The sequence below is a fragment of the Heteronotia binoei genome, chromosome 7, assembly GCF_032191835.1.
Source record: "Heteronotia binoei isolate CCM8104 ecotype False Entrance Well chromosome 7, APGP_CSIRO_Hbin_v1, whole genome shotgun sequence".
Taxonomy (NCBI): domain Eukaryota; kingdom Metazoa; phylum Chordata; class Lepidosauria; order Squamata; family Gekkonidae; genus Heteronotia; species Heteronotia binoei.
Genome location: NC_083229.1, coordinates 103,106,764 through 103,127,235, shown reverse-complemented (window position 1 = coordinate 103,127,235; position 20,472 = coordinate 103,106,764). Strand labels below are relative to the sequence as shown.

The following is a 20,472-nucleotide window of genomic DNA, read 5'->3' as shown; positions in this document are numbered from 1 at the left end:
TTTGCAAATGAGTTTCTCCTGGGCTTTTTCTACAAAAAAGCCCTGCGTGGAACAATGGTGACACCAGGGGATGTGGCCTAATATGCAAATGAGTTCTTTCTGGTCCTTTTCTACTAAAAAAGCCCTGTACAAACGGTTTTCTTCTTTTAAGAGTGATTTTAATCAACATTTGTTCTGGAATTACTGCATTTTCATGCTTTCTTCTTCATCTGTCAAACTAGAGAGACCTTGAAAGAATATTTCTAAAAAGGCAAAAGAATTGTAAATTAGTCTATTTAAGGAATATATTATGGAGCAATTAAATAAAATTAGAGTGACATGTGAACCATACCTTTCCTTTGAAGATACTTTGTTAGAACAAATAGAAATAGTTGCCAAAACACACACATTTAAAATATAAATTATTTTCAGGATTTGCTTTGTACAATTATTCCTTACTTTCAAAATATCCTTTGAAATGACATGAAGTTGTGATAGCCAATTTGTGGGTATGCTTTTCTGTAGCATTTGGGAGGCACCAGAAAGGAATGGATTCCAACTTGTTGCACCATCCCAGATGCTTTTTGCACCATTCCACAAAACTATGACTTTTTCCAAATATTATAACTTCATCATAAGCATTTTCTTCATATTGCTGTTAGAGACTGTTATCAGTACTAATTCCCTGCTGTTATCAGTACTAACTTCCTGCTTAGACTGAACCATGATTCATGCATCATAGTTGCCCCTGAGGGTCTATGACTTTATGAGCCTGTCATTTTTTAAACATTAGCTAGACTTCTGCCCTGTACACTCTGTGTTCATATTCTGGGCATGTGTTCAAATAGGCAGATATTAATCTGAGAAGAAACTATAAGTTGAAACTGGAGCCTGAACAATAGGGGATTTCTTGCCTCTGAGCAAACCAGGGAGTTATAAAGAGAGAGAGGAGAAAGGAAGATGAAAAACAGGCATAAAAAGAGTTCCATCTGGAATTCAAGAGGGGAAAGCTGGGATTGGTTGAAGTTGGTCTAGGGTCCTAGAGCTAAGTAAAATACTTGAAGCAAGTTCCGAAGAGGTTACCAGGCTCTGGTGCAGCAGAAGAAGGGCTCAGGGGATCAATCATCCTATCAGAAAGGAAAGCTTTTTACTTGCTTGCTTGTATTCTCTAGAAGTTATCCAATTTGAAGACAGCATTGGTCACTTGAGAGAGACTGATAGGCTTCAGTGTTCAGCCTAAGATTGATTATTCAGGTTTTGTGTGTGTGTGTGTGTGTGTCAGTTTGGCCCACTTGTGAGAGCCAGTTTGGTGTAGTGGTTAAGTGTGTGGACTCATATCTGGGAGAACCGGGTTTGATTCCCCACTCCTCCACTTGCAGCTGCTGGAATGGCCTTGGGTCAGCAATAGCTTTCGTAGGAGTTGGTCCTTGAAAGGGCAGCTGCTGTAAGAGCTCTCTCAGTCCCACCTACCTCACAGGGTGTCTGTTGTGAGGGGAGGAAGGTAAAGGAGATTGTGACTGCTCTGAGACTCTGAGATTCAGATTATAGGACGGGATATAAATCCAGCATCATCATCTTCTTCCTACTGTTCTTAATATCTTTCATTAGTGTCTATATTTCTTAGGCTGTTCAGACCAATCAATATTGTCCAGGTACCTTATTGTGTAGATCATTCCATTCTGCCACATAGTATTTAATGGTTCATTCACTTTGGTTTTTAACATTAAATCATACTCTTTAACTAACAATGATTCTTGATGTTATTTTCTTGTTTTCTGATGTTTTACTCGGACTCAATACTGGATACATGGTTTTATTTTACTTTATATCTTATCACATTTTATACAACTGTTATATCGATTTTATCTTTGGCTTGCAGTGATCTATGGCTAAACACAAATAAATGCTATTGTGTATATTCAGTAGTGATTGTGTAGCTTCAGAGAGTACTGAAAATGAATCTACCTCCAAGCATGAGGAAAGAAAAAGAAACCCTTGTCTGTAACAATAAATACTGACTTGGATCCAGCCAACAATTTCCATGAACATGGGGGGAGGCTGATTCTTCCTCCCCCTACAGGAGACCTCTGATTCCCTCCAAGCTGTTTTGAAGGATTCCCTGTCCCCACAGAGCAGCATTTCAGGGGCATTTTGGGTTGTTGTCGAAGAAGGAAATCAAGTGAAAATCACCCCTCCTCTTTGCACATATGGAAATTCTAGGGGAGATCCAAGCTGCTGGATTTTATTTTCATAGGCAAGTGTGGCGGACAAATATATTGTGCCTTATCTTTTGCTAAGACCAAATGGGAGACAAGTTTCATTTTTCGTTGACTTAAAAAAACAAAGTGCTTATAGTGAGTTTATGTACAGAGGGATCTGAGCACATGTGGGAACTCTAGTTTGATTTAAGAGTTTAGTGCTTTCTGTGCTTCCATTAGTGTGATGGTTAAAGTTCACAGACAACAACTAAGTCCTTGTCTTGTATGCATAGTTGCTAACCCTGATATAGCAGCAAGTCACTCCGTTGGTAAAAAAACCTTCAGACATTTTCTGCCTGGCATGAGAAACTGAGGAGCAACCATACTAGTAAGATAATGTTTGAAGATTATTGTTGTCTCAGTGATTTTTCGTGGATCATGTTCTAGTACCAGTGTGTGCAGGGCAGTTTTTTGTTTTTGAGCAGGAACTCAGTTCCAGCTGGCTTGATGTCAGGGGATGTGGCCAGTGGCCTAATATGCAAAAGTTCTTTCAGTGGTGCTTCCCAGGGGTGTTGCCTAATATGCAAATGTGTTCCTGCTGGGCTTTTTCTACAAAGAAAGCCCTGAGTGTGTGTGTAAGTCAGAATTAACTGCAAGCAAATGCTGTATTGAGAGGTTGTGTTTTGTATTTCTAGGTAGTCCAATGATATATTTTCCTATACATGTGCCAGCAGAGTCTTATGCTACAACAGCAACTTCATTGGTTTTAAGACTGGGAAGGGCAGTCAGCCCTTTTCCATTCAAATAAAGAGCTACAGCTTTTAGCTGGTGCAAAACTGGATTAGTGTAGAACCTATGGGTTTAGCTCATGAGCTTGAGGAGTTGCAGAAGAGGCTCTTCTTATCTTTTCTAAGAATATGCAAAATTTCTATGATGCAGAAAAGTATGCTGAAATTCCACAAAATGTTACAGAACCAGTTCCCATCTCCATTACAAGACACCAGGTACTTAGAGCTCTGAGTTGGGTTTTATATTGTGTACAGTTTATGCAGAACATTGAATCAAGCTCCACATAACTCCTCAAAATAAGCTCATGCGCACAGCTTGTACTGTCCAGGTTCCCCTTTTGTGGTATACTACCTGTGACCTTTTAAAAGTTGAACATAAGAAGTTGCCTTCTGCCATATCAGAACATTTGGTTCATCTAGCCCTGAATTTAGATATTTAAATCTGGGAATTTATAATATGTTCTGTGAATTTAGATATTTAAATTTAGATATTTAAATCTGGGAATTTATAATATGTTCTGTGACATTTGTTAATCTCCATCAAGACTATCACCATTAAGCTATGGTGCTCCATGGTAAATAGTATCTGTTATGATCATCTCTAAACTCGAGGAAGTTACTGCCCCAGTCATCTTTTTGAATGAAAAAATTAAGAACTTTAAATGAGTTCTACACTAGAATCTGCATACTCTCTTGCTCCTGTTTGGCCATCAGTACAATTTTGTATAAAACTACACAAGTGTAGTCATCATAAATGAAGCCCCAGAGACTATTACTCTCTCATCTGTATATATGGTATATAAAACTGTTTCCAGTTTTCTTCACTGTAAAGGATTTTACCTCATTTTTGCATATCTCTTCTTTGCTGCGGAGCTTCTAAACTTCTGCTTCAGTATTTCTTTTTTTTATTTTGCCAATTTTCAGTGTTGCTTATTTCCTTTCCCCTTCTTTTTTGAAAATTTTCTTGCTTTATCTTCTGTCCATTCATATTATTTTTATCTTCTCTTTTGGCTGCATGGAGACTCTCTGCTGTACAAGTGTAAGTACTTTTGTTAACAAAGCTCTGCTGTTTTTAGCCTACTTTATTTTTCCTTGCTCCATTTGCTTTTGTAATACCTTACTAATCTGTGAAAAGAATGCAGTTATTTGCAGGAACAGGCAACAATTTGGAAATAACTTTTACAAGAAGTTTAATTAGTAATAACATGCAATGAATTTCAGTTGTCCTTCAGAAAACATGAGTGGAAAAATGAAGCAAAAAGCTCAAGATCAGTTAACGCCCAAGAAAATCCCTCGATTCAATTTTGTGCTAATTCTAAAATCAGTGGAATAAAAGCTTTAAAAGCGTAGAAGGTATGATTTTTCCTTTTATAGGAAAAATAATGACATCCTTTTTTGTTACAATGAATTATCTGTACTTGGCAAACGCCAGTCAAAAATGTGATATTTCTATTTTTGGAAGGAGTGGGAGAGGAAGAGTCTGATCTGAATGAAAATACATGCAGCAAGTTTGTACAGCAGGAATACAACTCTTGGGTTGTCTTAAAAAACAGGAGAAACAGAAATCACTGTATTTAAACTCTTCTGGAGAAATCTCAGCAAATATTATGCTTTGTCATGTAAAATGCTTCTTAAAATCCATACTGAAGTTTAGAGCTTCAAAATTTAAAATATAGTTTCTATTTCCAGTTATAACAGGAGAACTTTCTGTCTTTCCCTGCCCCTAACCCCACATATAGGAGAATCAAGACATTAGACTCCTTCCTTGCCTCTTTTTGTTTTATATGCATTGCTTTTTTTGGCAACTCCATGGTTTTCCTCTCTGTTCTTGATAGTTTGCCATCCAGACTTCAATTTAAGGATAAACAGCATATTCAAGTGGTATGGGAGGCATGTTTTATTTGTAATGGGGTGCTGAACAGGTGATACTTTAAAAGAATGCTACAGTGCTCACTTTAGGAAATTGGAGGCATGCACAGTTGTGCGGTACTAGAGGTAGGTAGATAGTAACCTGGTCGTTTGGAGACATTTGTCCTGCCCCACCCCCAGTTTAATTTGCACAGTAGGATTTCTCAGTTACGCATTGCAAAGGTTTGTTTTGCATTACTTGCATTACTTGCAGTACATTTGCCTTTTGTAATCTCATACTTCCTATGCTCCTAGCGTGCATTTTCTTAATGTAGTTGGCTGCAAAGGAGTCACTTCAGACATGAAAGCATGTTTTTTCTATGAAAGTGAACGTGTAAATACTGCTTGTCAACACCACTGTCTGTTCAAGTAACATCTATTTTGCCAGTCATTAACTCATTGCAGCATTGTGATCCTTAGTAGGTGCCACACACTAATCATGTGCCTTTGTGTCATACTGTGTGGCACACATTTTTTTATTTATACGGTTGTTATCCTAGTATAAGATTTGCTGGGATGGGGTTTCATTTCCCCACTCCCTCTCACCCTCCAGCTTTCCCTCCCCCAGCAGCACTTGCAGCCTTCCCTCTTCCTGTCCCCCTCATCTTTGGTTTCTCCTGCCACCCTTCCCCTTTCATCTCTCTATCTCACCTACCTGCCTTTTTTCTTGCAATGGGAGCAAGAAAAGCTGTCCCAGATTTGGCAGTAGCTAGACTGATCAGGACCCAGTGTGTATAATGTAGCCTATTGTTGTTGCAGTGAACTATTTGGGCTAGCATTCCACTTTTCACTCCCTAGCAGGGGTGAGAATTGTTGGGCCTGAATCAAGCAGTGTGCCCTGTTGATGCTGGTGCAGCCATCCACCTCTTATTTCTCCTTTGCTCCTGGCAAAAAAAAAGGAGGAAATGACACATCTATTAAAACAGCTTCAAATATCAAAGCTAAAACAAGGCAAGGTGGCTGTTACCATTTTAAACAAAACTCTGTGTGACCACTGATCCTGTCAGCATCTTGAGAGGGAAGAAAAGAGTGTGGATGGATTTGCTTGAGACAGGGCCAACAAAAGGGGATCATGCACCTTCCAAATTTCTTAACTGACTCAAACACCTTGTAATGTAAGAAGCTCATGTAATTTAATTAATGGATTTATTTTAAATTATTTATATGCCCACTTTAAGAACATAAGAAAAGCCATGTTGGATCAGGCCAGTGGCGCATCCAGTCCAACACTGCCACACAATGGGGAAAAAAACCAGGTGCTATCAGGAGGTCCACCGGAGGGGCCAGGATACTAGAAGCCCTCCCACTGTTGTCCCCCCAAACGCAAAGTCGTGGAAGGGAGCCTTCCCCTGTGCTCCAAAGGTGTGTGGTTGGAGGTTCATCTTTCCAGTGGAATGCTAACAATGCCCAGGAATCTTGTCTGCACCTCTTAAATGCTGAGTATTGACATCACCCCAGAGTCAGATACGACTGGTGCTTGCACAGGGGACTACCTTTACCTTTTTATTGAGCTGCTGAACTGTGTTGGCTCAGGTAGCTTCCTCCTTCCAAAGCAATCAGTCTGAAGATCTGTCTGGATCCTACCTGGATCCACTACCTAAGCAAATAGAAGAATGAGGTGCTGCTGATCTGTTTGCCACGATCCCCTCACCATCTGACAGACTAATATGAGAGTAGAATAGTTTTAACAAACACACATATGCCCAATATCAGTCGGTCATAATCTCTGACTCAGTTGAGACATCACACAAAGCAAATTGGTTTTGTCAATGTCTGCTGTCTTCAGTTAAAATAAACCTTGTGCAAGTCTTTCCAACTATATTTATTAAAGTGATTGGGCAATAGGTTAATGTGTTATTTGAGTTATTTGAGGTTACTGTTCTGTTCACTTGTTATATTTCTGATGGGACTGTCAGCTGTAAAGTATTGGCTAGAATTTGAGGCCCACAAGTGTGGTGCTGCATGAGAAGCATTGCCAAGGATAAAGAAAATGTTAAAAAAAAAATCTAGATCTATGTTTGTTCAGTTTGTCTTCTGGGTTTTTAGTCTTTATATTTCACGTGTGTAGTGTAGCCAGGAGATCCTACAGTCATCAGGCTGCCAGAAGTTCTAGCTCTTTAGCATTAGGGAGCACCATGAGGAAGCAAGCTAGAATTACGTCCCAATTATATATTTTATATTATTATCTACGTCCTGTATGTAACACGCACAGTAAATAAAATAAAAATTTATATTTATCTTTGAACATTTTATTGCAATTGTATTTGAAACTATGACATACATATGAAAAACAATAAGTTTGGTTTAATTCCACATAGGCATTATAAGGTTGCACCAAAAGCTGTACAGGATTCCATGGTACAAGGTTAACAGTTACACATGATTAACAGTGCAGTTCTAAGAACTGAGTAGGATACTAAGTGAACCCACTCAGAATTGCTCTTCAAACCTCTGTGATTGATCATTTTGTACTGTGACTGCTCATTTAGAATTATTCTTTAAATCTCTGTGATTGATCGTTCTGCACTGGATGACACCATATGGTGATTGCTTAGTTTATAAAAGGAATATGTATCAGTCTTGAGTGTCCCCTCTTTATATCACTTCATTTATTGGACTAAAATGTGTCAGACTACTGAAAATGGGAAGCATTGTTCAAAGATTACAATTATAAATAATGATTGCATATTTTTTTTTAAAAAAAGCTGATGTGAAGATCATACCTCAATTAATTTTTTTGAACTGTAAAGATGTGTGACCTATTTAATGATTAGTTTTGATCTGTGCTTTTAAAAAATTATGCTGATGCTGCAAACTGTCTCTGAAGTATGAACATCAAACCTGGATCCTTTCCAGCACTTCCATCATTTCTGAAAGAGCTTAATTAACAGTTCATGAGCCAAAATAATTGATTCATGAGCCAAAATAGAATTCAGCTTGCTCCAACATTTGCAGCTGTTTTGACTCTGTAGTATAAAGAACAGCATTCCAGTCTTTGCAGGACAAATGGGAAAATGCCATTCAGTTCTTCAACTTTTTTTCCTCCCCCCAAAAAATCACAGATGACTCCTAAGTCAAAAAGGAAGAGCATCCACAGTAGAATGCTGCGGCCTGTGTCCAGAGCTTTTGGTAAGTGTGATTTTCATTATTGTCACCATCATGTTTTTTTGTTTCTTGTGACAAAGATATTTTTAACGTCTTAAATTTATAGGAAAGAGACATTTCTGGAATGCTTTTGTAGTGTAGGCTCAGTGTGCACATTTTGTTTATACATTTTGAGTTTGAGCTGGATAAGAAATGCTGTGTGATAGGCCTGACTACATTATACTTTTTTCTGGGTCCTGAGGGTCTTAAGAACATAAGAGAACATAAGAGAAGCCATGTTGGATCAGGCCAATGGCCCATCCAGTCCAACACTCTGTGTCACACAGTGGCCCAAAAAATTATTTATATATATATATATATAACATATGGAATTCACTGCCACAGGAGGTGGTGGCAGCTACAAGCATAGCCAGCTTCAAGAAGGGGTTAGATAAAAATATGGAGCAGAGGTCCATCAGCGGCTATTAGCTACAGTGTGTGTGTGTGTGTGTGTGTATATACACACACACTGTAGCTAATAGCTACATATATATAATTATATAATTAATTATATAATTATATATATAAATATATAAATTTTTTGGCCACTATGTGACACAGCGTGTTGGACTGGATGGGCCGTTGGCCTGATCCAACATGGCTTCTCTTATGTTCTCTTATGTATATATATACACACACACACTGTAGCTAATAGCCGCTGATGGACCTCTGCTCCATATCTTTATCTAACCCCTTCTTGAAGCTGGCTATGCTTGTAGCTGCCACCACCTCCTGTGGCAGTGAATTCCACATGTTAATCACCCTTTGGGTGAAGAAGTACTTCCTTTTATCCGTTTTAACCCGACTGCTCAGCAATTTCATTGAATGCCCACGAGTTCTTGTATTGTGAGAAAGGGAGAAAAGTACTTCTTTCTCTACTTTCTTCATCCCATGCATAATCTTGTAAACCTCTATCAGTCCATTCCCTGGCCTGGGTGTTTCATGCTCAGACATCATGTTGTGATAGGATTACCAGGCCAAGCCTGACAACCAGCAGAAGGGTTTCAGGGCACGGACATAGGATGTGTGACATCAACCACATCACCAACATCACTACATCACTTTTAGGTACATCTCAGACAGGACATACCAATGTGGAGGCTGCCAATAAGGTTGCTAGTCCCCAGGTCCCAGTAGGAATTCCCTCAGTTCACCCAGATGCAGTTAAATCAACCAGAAGCAACAGCATCACTTCAGGGATGTCTCACAGTGATACTTTAGTCTGAGAGCAAAACTCTGTGGTTTGAAGCTGCTTTTAACCATAGAGTTTTGCCCAAAAAAATGACATCACTGCGCAACATCCCCAACATGATGACATCACTTCCAGGTGATAACACTGCATCAGGGATTTCCCAGAATGCCCCCCAAATCCCCCTGCTGGAGCGATGAGGGGACCTGGCAACCCTAGCTGGCAACAATTTTTCCCCTTTATTTTTCTTTCGCCACTGCTCAGGTTAGTGGTGGGCAATGAATATGATTGGTGGCATCTGGCAACCCTATGTGGGGGCTCCATTTGGATCAAAAGTTTGGGTCCCATCCAGAGGGAGCTTAAATTTTCTCTCTCCTGACCTGAAAAGACATCAGAGACCCATCATTTGCCATGTTGGATAAATTTAATGTGTGCTGATAGGTTGAACATATACCACAGGTAATTTTCATACCAATATGGAGGCTGCCAATAGAGTTGCTAGTCCTCAGGTCCCAGTGGGAATTCTCCTCAAGTGGCCTTATAACACTTTCTGAGCCATTTCAAGTGAGGAGCCTGGTGCAGAATTTGGGCTCCCGCAAGGCCTAGGAAGTGACTTTGGAGTGTCAAACTCCAGACTTCATCTTGTTGATCAGACTCAGGGGGCAGACTTGTGAAAAGTATAACATTTAGTCATTTGGTTCTACTGTACTATATGATCTTACTCATTCCAGTTTTTAAAAAATCACAGGGTATTGTATTTAAGTGGATCCAGGGCTTTTTCCTGGGAGAATCTCTTAGTAGTAGAAACTAATTCTCAAAAAATGTTTTAAAGTTCATGAGGGACACCTGTGTATTTCTCCTTCATTTCCTTCTTCAGAGTTCCAGCACCTCTTTTCCAGGAAAAAAAAAGCCCTGAATGGATCTGTCAGCCTTTATGTCAGGGGTGGCCAAACTGCTGCTCAGGAGCCACACGTGGCTCTTTCAGACATATTGTGTGGCTCTCAAAGCCCCCACCCCCCTGTCAGCCAGCTTGAGGAAGGCATTTGTCTCTTTAAATCATTTCTCCAACCCAAGCCAGCTGGCAACCTGGAGAATGGGTTTAAAGTTAAAGTTGCTTTCTTCTCCTCCCTCATCTATTTGCCTTCCTTCCTTCCTTGCAGCTCTCACACATCTGACATTTATTCTATGTGGCTCTTACATTAAGCTAGTTTGGCCACCCCTGCTCTATGCGTTAATGATATGGCACAGCTTGTCCTTTATCTTAAATCACTTTCTGGACTGACTTAAGTGAGTTAACAGTATAAATAAGATGTCACATCTCAAGCCATTTTCCTCTTGAGAGTTTTTAGAGATGTTGGATTTTCAAAATTGTGCAGTTAAATAATGCAAGGACTGAGGCTGGTTTGAAATGGTTCATAATATGCATATTTGTTTTTAGAGGAAATATAAAATAAGGTATTAGTTGTTTTTTTTTGGGGGGGGGGCAAAACTCTATGGTAAAATCAGCTTCAAACCATAGTTTTGCCCTCAAACCAGAGCATCTAACTAATAAGATATTAATTAGTACAATTAATAAGCTATTAATTGTATATAGACCCTCTTTTTAAAAAAAGAAATGTCATTGACTGACTGAATTATTACTATAGTAAAGCATCTGACCAGGACTAAAAATTAAAATCTAATACACTTTATTTCCTTTAGAGATGGAGTTTGATTTGGACAAAGCCTTAGAAGAAGTTCCCATCCACATAGAAGACCCCCCATTCTCTTCAGGTAGACTGGATAAACGGAGTTCTGGGTTCATTTCAGAGTTGCCTTCTGAGGAAGGGAAAAAACTGGAACACTTTACAAAGCTAAGGCCGAAAAGGAATAAAAAACAACAACCCACCCAAGCTACTGTGAGTGAGAACGCTGCTAAAGGCATTGCATTTGATATGTATTTGAGCAGTATCTGAGTTTTAAGTCCACAGCTTTTAAGATTCTTCATAGTCATACTTAGCCTTGTTTTGCAGATTCTTCCATAAGGAAACTTCTTTTCAGACCAAAAGTCACACTCTTCTCCCACCCATAACAGTCACTACTTGTGCTTAAACAAGTGTATCTGTTTTATAGGTGACAACTACGGCAGCGCCCCATGAAGGAGAGCAGAATGGACTTATGGGAAGGGTAGATGAAGGTGTGGATGAATTTTTCACCAAGAAGGTAACAAAGATGGATTCCAAGTAAGTTTTGGTTCTCAAGTAAACTACAGAAATAGAAGATCGTGTTCAATTTCCTATTTATATTGGGTATCAACACATGTTGGTGTATAACTTTTTTAAAGTTTCAGATTGGTAGCCTACAATGTTTTCAGAAGCTACTGTGCTAGCTTGTAAAGAATAGAACTCTATTTTAAAAAAAATTTAAAATAGAAATAGCATATACTAACTATAGTCTAATGACCAGTTTGAAGTTTATTATAAGAGCACTTGAGGTAACAGTACAGTTGGAATTAAATAGTTCTTGACTGAGTTTTGTACAAGCTTTGAAAAATAGAGAAGATGACTCCAGTGTCTAGAGGTTCTGCTCACAAATGTCCTGAACTGCATGTGCAAAAGGATACTCTAAGCTATAATGTCCCACCCTGTGCACACCCCAGATGCAGTTGACAGTTTCCATTAACTGGTTTCTAGCTGATTAGCACCGACACCTCTAGGCTAAATCTGGTGTCCTCTTCTATTTTCCACTCTTTGAATCTTCTAGGAGTTAACAAACCATTTGTGTCAATTAAGTTTACTTCTTTTTCTCCTGTGTTCTTTTCAACATTTTCTCTTTTTTTTGCCCTTTTGCCCTGGTATGCCATGCAACATGGTAGTGTCTCACATACAAGTAAATTCTGTGGCTTGCCACAAACAGTCAGATAAAACAGCGATGTAACAAAATAAAAGTGAAGATAAAGCAAGATGAAAGACATGGTGTAGAAGAGTAAAACTAGCTCAGGGAACAAAGGATGGATTGAAGCAATGCAGATTTTTAATTTGGCTGCAACAACTTCAGGGTGGCTATCAGCATGGGCGATTATTCAGCACACCTTTAGTAAAATCCTCATTCCATGGACCTATATGTCTTAAGTATTATGTAGAGTATGTTAAAATATGAGCTGGCATAGATTTTAAGAAGCAGTGTGAATAACTGTTAAGTTTAGCAGGAGAAGGGGGTGCCTATATGTTTATGAGCACAGTCTAATTTTACAAATATCTAAATGCATTCCCTAGGGAACTAAGACCTGTTAACTTTGGGTGCAGCCTAAATTAGCGCATCTGCTGTTATGATGACAGACTGAAATACTTTATCATTGCCAAGTGTTACCCAAACTGGACCAAGAGAAGGGGAAATCAGCTTTTAAAGGGTTTCAGAAAAGAATAGTGTAAGGCCTTTGGTGTATGTATACTAAGGTGGATTTCAGTAGGGGTACCTCACAATACAAAATAAAATAAGTTAAAATGTAACAAACCTACACTGAACAAAGTAATCACATACATGTACATGCCAGGAAGGAAGTGCACTTGGTAAAAAGGAAAAAGGAGGAAACTGGGAAGTTTTAGGGAAAGAACATGAAGCCTGAAATCATGGGCTTGAGGTTTGGAGAGGTTCAAGGAGCAGAGCAAGGAGCGAACTAAGCAAGGACAAAAAGCCTGTAGCACAGTTGTGGGGGTGTTCGGGTAGTGGGAAACCTGGTTTTCCACTGAGTTGGGATGGTCTTTTTATGGGGAAGGGTCCCATAGACATGGGAATCCACTTTCCCAGGAACCTGATAGGTCCAAGATTTGAAGTTTGAATCTCACCAGCTGGTTTAAAGACCTGTGTCAAAATTTGGCAGGGAAAAGTGGAGCAAATGTATTTATTAGGCTACTGTGAGCCAAATCTGCATGGGCACAAAGAGCCTGGGTGAGACAACATGAATAACATACTTTAATTAAGTTGAAATGAGCCAGATCTACACTGACACAAAAGTTTGGGTGAGTCACGATCACTCCTGAAACAGGATGGAATGTAAATTAATGAGTGCCCTTCTTGATTAAAACAAGGAAAAAGAGGAACTGGGCACTGGTTAATGTAATTCCTTGGGCTGGGCAGACACCTCTGGCATATGCCAGGATATTTCAGCATTGAAATGTCTTTTGTTACTGAAGATGAAGTGAAGTCTTCTAATTTTTGAGAACCCTGAGCTGGGGAGATGGCACTTAATCAAGTTTGTAATGCCAGCACACCCTACCTCTTCCCTGGGCTTTCATAGATGTACCCAGATGCCTTTATGAGACTCCCCAAGGTTTAGGTCCCCTGGCACTTTGGTTGTAAAAAAGGGTGCCTCTTAAAGCAACTAAGTTCAAAATAAGATTGAGGCCCCACTAAACAAGGGAGTCTTCACTGGAGGAGAAGGCAGGGTCCTTACATTAGTGTCATAATAGAACTTAAAATGTTCAGCTGTTCTTGCTGCATGATTGGCTTGAATGCATGAGACTTGAGAGAAAGGGAAACTACTTACTTTTAGCAAGAGTAGACAGATATTTGAGTCCATTGAGGCAGAAATTACTGCTCAGAAATCAGGCTGGAGGAGCAACTTGAAAAACCTAAACCAAATATTTCTAATAAACAAACACATTCTTATGTTTGTTTGTTCGTTTTCCTTTTGATCTGTTAGGAAGCTTTCAACAAAAAGTTCAGATGCCAGTGACACTGGGGAAGCGGTGGATGAAAAGAAAAAGAGAGATTCTCGGAAAAGTGGATTTCTCAATTTAATTAAATCTAGATCCAAATCTGAACGTCCTCAGACTGTAACGGTGTCAGAAGAGCCTTTGACACCCAAAGGGACTGTCAAAGGCCCCTTGATAACAGATTCTGCAAAGAAAGAAACCAAGTCAGTGGAACACAATGGTAGCACTGAAAAAACGGAGGATTTAAAGACACCGGATTCTATAGAAGAGGCTTCTTTGGAGGATGCAGCAAAATCTGAGAAGAGTGATAGCAAAAGCAGTCCTCAAGGAGGGCGTAGATACAGGGTGCAAGTGATGGGCAGTGGACTTCTAGCAGAAATGAAAGCCAAACAAGAACGAAGAGCTGCATCAGTACAAAAGGTGAAGGATGCTTTCTTTTCATTTTGATTAATTGAGCCAGTTCCCTAGCTCTTAGCAGCTTACTGTTTTTTCTTGTAGGTGGGTTATTCCTCCAGTAATAGTACCCAGCAACATTAGCCATCATAGGCATCAAAGCTATCTTTGGGACCTGCAGTTTCTGTGTTCTTGTTTGTTTGTTTATTATATTTGATTTATAGGCTGCCCTTCCTTGTGAGCAGAGCTCAGGGCAGCTAACAACGACTAGCAGGGCAACTAGCAACATAGTAAAATACAGTATCTTAAGTTAAAAACAATTAGTAAAATTTTTCATTATATTGCAGATGGCAGACATAATTTCTTCAGTGCCTCCTAGGGGAGGTTTATGGAAAATAAGGGAGTGTATGAGAGTGCCAGACTACTCAATGTACTGTCAGTGCCTCAATCAAATGCCTGGTGGAACATCTCTGCTTTACATGCCCTGCGGGAAGGAAGTAAATCCCGCAGGGCACGTCGTCTGACAGAGAGTTCCACCAGGTAGGGGCCAAGACCAAAAAGGCCCTGGTCCTGGTTGAGGACAGCCAGATCTCTCTTGGGTCAGGGACCACTAATAAGTTCTTATTTTCAGAGCGAAGAGCTCTTCTTGAGGCATACCAGAAAGGCGGTCCCAAAGGTATGTGGATCTCTGACTGCCCAGGGCCTTAAAGGTCAAAACAAATCACTTGAACCTGATCTGATACTCCACTGGAAACGAGTGCAACTTGTGTAGCACAAGTTGAATGTGTGCCATCCAAGGGGCACCAGTAAGGACTTGCACAACTGCATTCTGGATCAGTTGGAGCTTCCAGGTCAGTCCCAAGGGTAAGCCTGGTTAGAGCAAGTTACAGTAGTATATCCTGGAGGTGACTGTTACATGGATTATTGTGGCTAGGTCAGAGTGAGACAGGTAGGGAACAAGTTGCCTGGCCTGGTGTAGTTGAACGCCAGCCTAGCAACTTTGGTGACCTGGGTCTCCATCGTCAATGAGGTATCCAGTGTTATGCCCAAGCTCCTGATGGTTGGTGCAGGTATTAGAGGGACCTTGTCAAGAGCTGGGAGTTGGTATCCCATATCCAGTCCTCTTCTGCCCAGCCACAGAATCTTCATCTTATTAGGATTCCATTTCAACCAGCTCTGCTTTAACCATCCCACCATGGCCTCCAAACCCTCGCTAAATTCACAGGAGAGGCGTCTAGTCAGCTGCCCATCAACAGAAATAGCTGGGCGTCATCAGTGTTCTGGTGATATCCCAGCTCGAAACTCCATGCCAGCTGGGCAAGGAGGCACATATAGATGTTAAATAACATAGGGTAGAGAAGTGCTCTCTGAGGGAGCCCACATGAAAGTGGGTACCTCGGTGATACTGTTTCCCCTAGCACCACCCTCTGTCTGCAACTGTGGAGAAATAAGGAAAGCCACTGTAGAGCTACCCCATGGATTCCAGCATCAGCAAGGTGGTGGGTATATTATGTTTTCTATGGTGTATTAGAACATTGTCTAAGCTCTGAAGTGCAGATGGCTGTTTAAATACAGCTCTAGCCAATGTGAAAACAAAACCATAAGGAGTTTACTACTTGATGCATGACCTAGTACACTCCCATTACAGTTACAGATGATGAGCAGGTGTATGGCAGATGAAAAGATGGCAGATACTATTAATTTTCTTTGCTTTGAATTTAATGTGTGAATTGGATTTAGCATTGCAAATAACAAGTGTTTAGTGGTGATCTTGCTCCACCTAGTGTTTGAAGAACTAAGTATTAATGCAAACAAGATGACATGGTGTAGATTTAATTAGTTCATCAAAGGGCATAAAACCAAGAATATTTCAGAAAGAGGAAATCAGATGGTGTGTTGTTGTTGCTAACCATTTAGCCATGTCTGACTCTTGGCTATTCTATGGGCCAGCTCTCTCCATGTTTTCTGATCTTGTACTGTTTAAATTATGTAATTAAGGACAACTTTCTGTTTATTACATTTGCCAGAAAACTATTAAGTGTAAATTCGGTATTGTTTATGTAAGATGAATCTCAATTGCATTTAAGATCCTATAGTGGATTTTTCATTCCTTTTTGCTGCTAGTTAAGTACATACAAAAGTGAAATATGTGGTCTCGGTCTGTATTTTTCAAAGCAGTCCTCTAATTTTAAAGTATTTTAAATCTCTCTGTCTTACTCGCTCACTCTTTTCATAAAGAAATTTGGGAATGATGCAAGAGACTCAGCTGACCTCTCAGTGAACTCAGAACGGTTGGATGGAAGTAATACAGGTGCGTTGCTTCAACTTCATTACAGAGAGGGCCTTCTAACTTAAGGCCTCATTAACTTGAAACTAGTGCTGTAAACTCACTATCATTAAGAATACAAATGAATGATTTGAGGAATGAAACTAAAATCTACATGACGTCCCACCACAAATCAAGAAACATGGTTTCAGGGCTTTTTTTTTTTTGTAGCAGGAGCTCCTTTGCATATTAGGCTACACCCGCTAATGTTGCTAGTCCTCCTGGAGTTTACAGTAGGCCCTATACAAAGAGCCCTGTAAGCTCTTGGAGGATTGGCTACATCAGCGGTTTGTGACTTAATATGCAAAAGAGTTCCTGCTACAAAAAAAGCCCTGCATGGTTTCATGTAGAGTTTGATTGGTAGGTCCAGGACCATTTTTTATTTTTAATATGCCCATTGGCTAGAAGAAGAAGAAGATGATATTGGATTTATATCCCGCCCTCCACTCCGAAGAGTCTCAGAGCGGCTCACAATCTCCTTTACCTTCCTCCCCCACAACAAACACCCTGTGAGGTGGGTGGGGCTGGAGAGGGCTCTCACAGCATCTGCCCTTTCAAGGACAACCTCTGCCAGAGCTATGGCTGACCCAAGGCCATTCCAGCAGGTGCAAGTGGAGGAGTGGGGAATCAAACCCGGTTCTCCCAGATAAGAGTCTGCACACTTAACCACTACACCAAACTAGGCCTTTAGTGCTGATCAGTCAAGAATGAGTTAATTCTTCACAGAGCCCCAGGGAGCCTTGAGTGACATGTTGTTCCAAGATAGCAACTGCTGAGCAAAGAAAGACTTCTGAACTGGATGCTGAGGAGAACTGAGTCTGATTTCAGCTGAGAGCAGGTTAACACAGACAGAGAACTGGGGGAAAGTTGGCAAGGATGAGTGAGTAGATAGATGAAGACTCCTATTCTGGCCAAGGAAGCAGGATAGATCTTCTAGAGAGAGAAGAAAATCACCACCCAGTTAAACAGGGAGTTACCTCTGAAAAATGAAGAGACCCATGGTCTGGAGTGTGTAGAAACTGCCTTTAAAGACCTTAAAAGTCAGTTAAAAACTCAAGATGAGTAGTGGTGTGATTCAAGAGAACGGTTTTGGGTACTGGAAGGATTATACCAGCCTTCTAGAAACCAAAATAGTAAGAGAAAGAAAGTATACTAGAGTGCTTGGGAAAACATTGGAACAAAAGCATCTCAATATAAAGATTTAAGTAACTGAATAGCTTGGGAAACTCTGATTAGCCTGAAACATAGGAACTAAGGTCTGTGCATGTACTGATTTTACCTCAGAAATTTCAACCCCTGATTTCACCTGATCATTCCCCTCTATATTCAAGAAGATATTTTGTTACTTTGGAATATAATCATAATCAAAAACTTTATTGCATTAGCAGAAAGAGCCATAGCAAGTAAACTTAAAAGTAAAAGAGCATAATACAATAATCAAACCAGCAAAACAATTAAAAATTGGGTAATTCCAAAAACATAGAATACAAGTATAAACATCAATACATCAGTAAAATTTCTATATCAATGATGAAATTGTAATGGAATCAGTATAAACTTTAACAAAAACAATTTAAAAATTAACCAGAAACAGGTTAAATGTCGCATTAATCATTTTTTCTTATTCTCCACTTTTCCAATAACAGCAGCGGCAAATTTAGCCACTTAGATACGGATATATTTTACCCTATCTGACAGTAGAAAGATCAATTTCTCTTGGTCTGTTTTTTTAGAGAGGTGAGATATAATGGGATATAAAAACCTACTTCATTCAGCTTCATGTTTTATGCAATAAAATATGGCATGAGATAGTTCTTCAATGGACTTTTGATCACAAGAACATACTCTTTTCTCATATAGCAACCCTTTGTAATGACCTTCTATGGCCATGAGTGGTAGAACATCAAAACGGGCCCTTCTAAAGGCCTTTCTATATTTAGGATTGTTTAAATTGGCAAAATATGGAGAGGATGTCAAGAGAGATGGAGATAATTGTTTATAGATCACGGTGGTTCTCAATTTGTCAAGTAAACTCATATCAGTCTGTGCACTCTGGTCAAGCAATCATTGTTTAATAAGAGATTTGGCATAATCAAATCCTAGAGATCTCAAATATTGTACAGAGAAACCAAGATTAGACACTATTCTCAAAACAAAACTGCGCCAAGACCCATCCTTCATCTTCCCATAAGCTAAAGTTAATCGTTCAGAAGACATACAGAAAATAATCTTCAGCCAATAATTGATAGTTAGTTTATAAACTTAAGTTGTTATTGGGGTAAGGATAGTTCTTCTCTAGTCATCACAGATGTTGTTGATGATGGAACAGCTCATGGAATGTGTCAGGTTGGGCTAATAAAATTCAAGATCCTTCCTTTCTCCAATTTATGAGAGGTTATGATATAATCTTTGTTCAAGAGTCCTGGTTAACATCAAAATTATTGTTAAATGGATTTCTTACCCACTCACAATGCCACTTCCTCTGTTGCTAATGGTGGGTTGGCATGTTTAATTCTACCTCATTAAAGTGTGATATTACACCTCTTCCTTCTCTAATATCTTTAGCAATGGCATGTCTTTTGGTATTTAAGGAGCAAGTTATTTTGATAGTGAATGTATACATTCCCCCCGTACTCTTCATATTTTGCCTATGAGAACTGTTGGTTAGATTTGGAAGATTATATCTGTGAATTTGAAGATAAATATCCTAAGACACAATTAATTCTACTAGGTGATTTTAATGCCTGTACTGGCAATAGTTCTGATGGTGGTTCTTTTAATGGAATACGAAAGATCATATACTAAATAAACATGGAACAAATTTTAACCGATTGATTGATAAGCTAGGCCTCATGAATGGAAACTTTGATGGTGATAAATATGGTGAATTTACTTATTTTAGCTGTAAGGGTGCTATTGTAATTGATTACTTGGCAATTTCTCCATCTTTCTGTAGTAAAATACTACATTTTGAAGTAGGGTCGCTCCCTGAGAGCAATCATCAGCCTCTTATATTTTATATTTCGGTATCGGACCCATTAAATGTATGTGAGGCAATGCCCCTTCAAATTGAAATTACAACTAATATTCAATTAAGATGGACAGATACACTTAAAAATAAAGTTCAAGAGGCCCTGTACAGCGAATCATTCCTTGAAATCAAAGATAAACTTTTGTCAGCAAAGGACCCCGAGACTGCCCTGATCTTTTATGGAGAATTAACAGAATCATTGAAACCTTTTTTGGTCAAAAGCAGTAAATTATCTGGTAGGAAGCACCAAAGCAATAATAGTTGGTTTGATAGAGAATGTATAAACATGAGAAAGCAGCTCAGAAGTACCATTAGGGCATATAAACAAAAAGGAGTAAAGTTCCTAAATCTTTTTTTGATCTTCGAAATAAATATAAGCAATTAATTAAAGGGAAAAAATCAGCTTCTGTAAGAGAAGTTTGGAAAGAACTTGCCTTGGCCAGAAAGACATGTTGAAGTTCTGGCATACTCTTGCCACTTTAGAAGGGAGGATGACGTTTGAATCAGACTCTTATATATCCAAAGAACAATGGGAAGGTCACTTTTTAGAACTATTTAATGACCAAACCCAAGTAAGTAGTGCATTTAACTGCCCAGGCATAACTTTATTAACTAGCTAACCTGAGTGGTCTCCTGTGACTGCGAGTGAAATAAAATTCCTCATTTCTGCAATGAAGAATAATAAGGCCCCAGGTGAAAATTTTATCCCACCGGATATGCTTAAGACCTTTCAAGATTGGTGGGTACTTGTGCTGGCCACTTTATTCACTAATATTGATAGGTCTGGTAGACTTCCTAAAGAATGGTCTTCTTCCATCATTG

General features: G+C 39.4%; 1 protein-coding gene across 2 annotated transcripts in view; it reads left to right on the top strand.

Annotated features, from left to right (window-relative positions):
- CARMIL1 (capping protein regulator and myosin 1 linker 1) overlaps positions 1-20,472 on the top strand; it is a 203,043-nt gene that overhangs the window by 165,312 nt on the left and 17,259 nt on the right. The window contains exons 30-35 of one of the 2 annotated variants that reach the window (XM_060244125.1): positions 3,987-4,004; positions 7,936-8,002; positions 10,908-11,104; positions 11,319-11,428; positions 13,888-14,320; positions 16,532-16,604. In XM_060244125.1, the coding sequence (XP_060100108.1) occupies positions 3,987-4,004; positions 7,936-8,002; positions 10,908-11,104; positions 11,319-11,428; positions 13,888-14,320; positions 16,532-16,604 (898 nt within the window). The remainder of the gene's footprint in view (positions 1-3,986; positions 4,005-7,935; positions 8,003-10,907; positions 11,105-11,318; positions 11,429-13,887; positions 14,321-16,531; positions 16,605-20,472) is intronic. The other variant, XM_060244127.1, reaches the window with a different exon arrangement.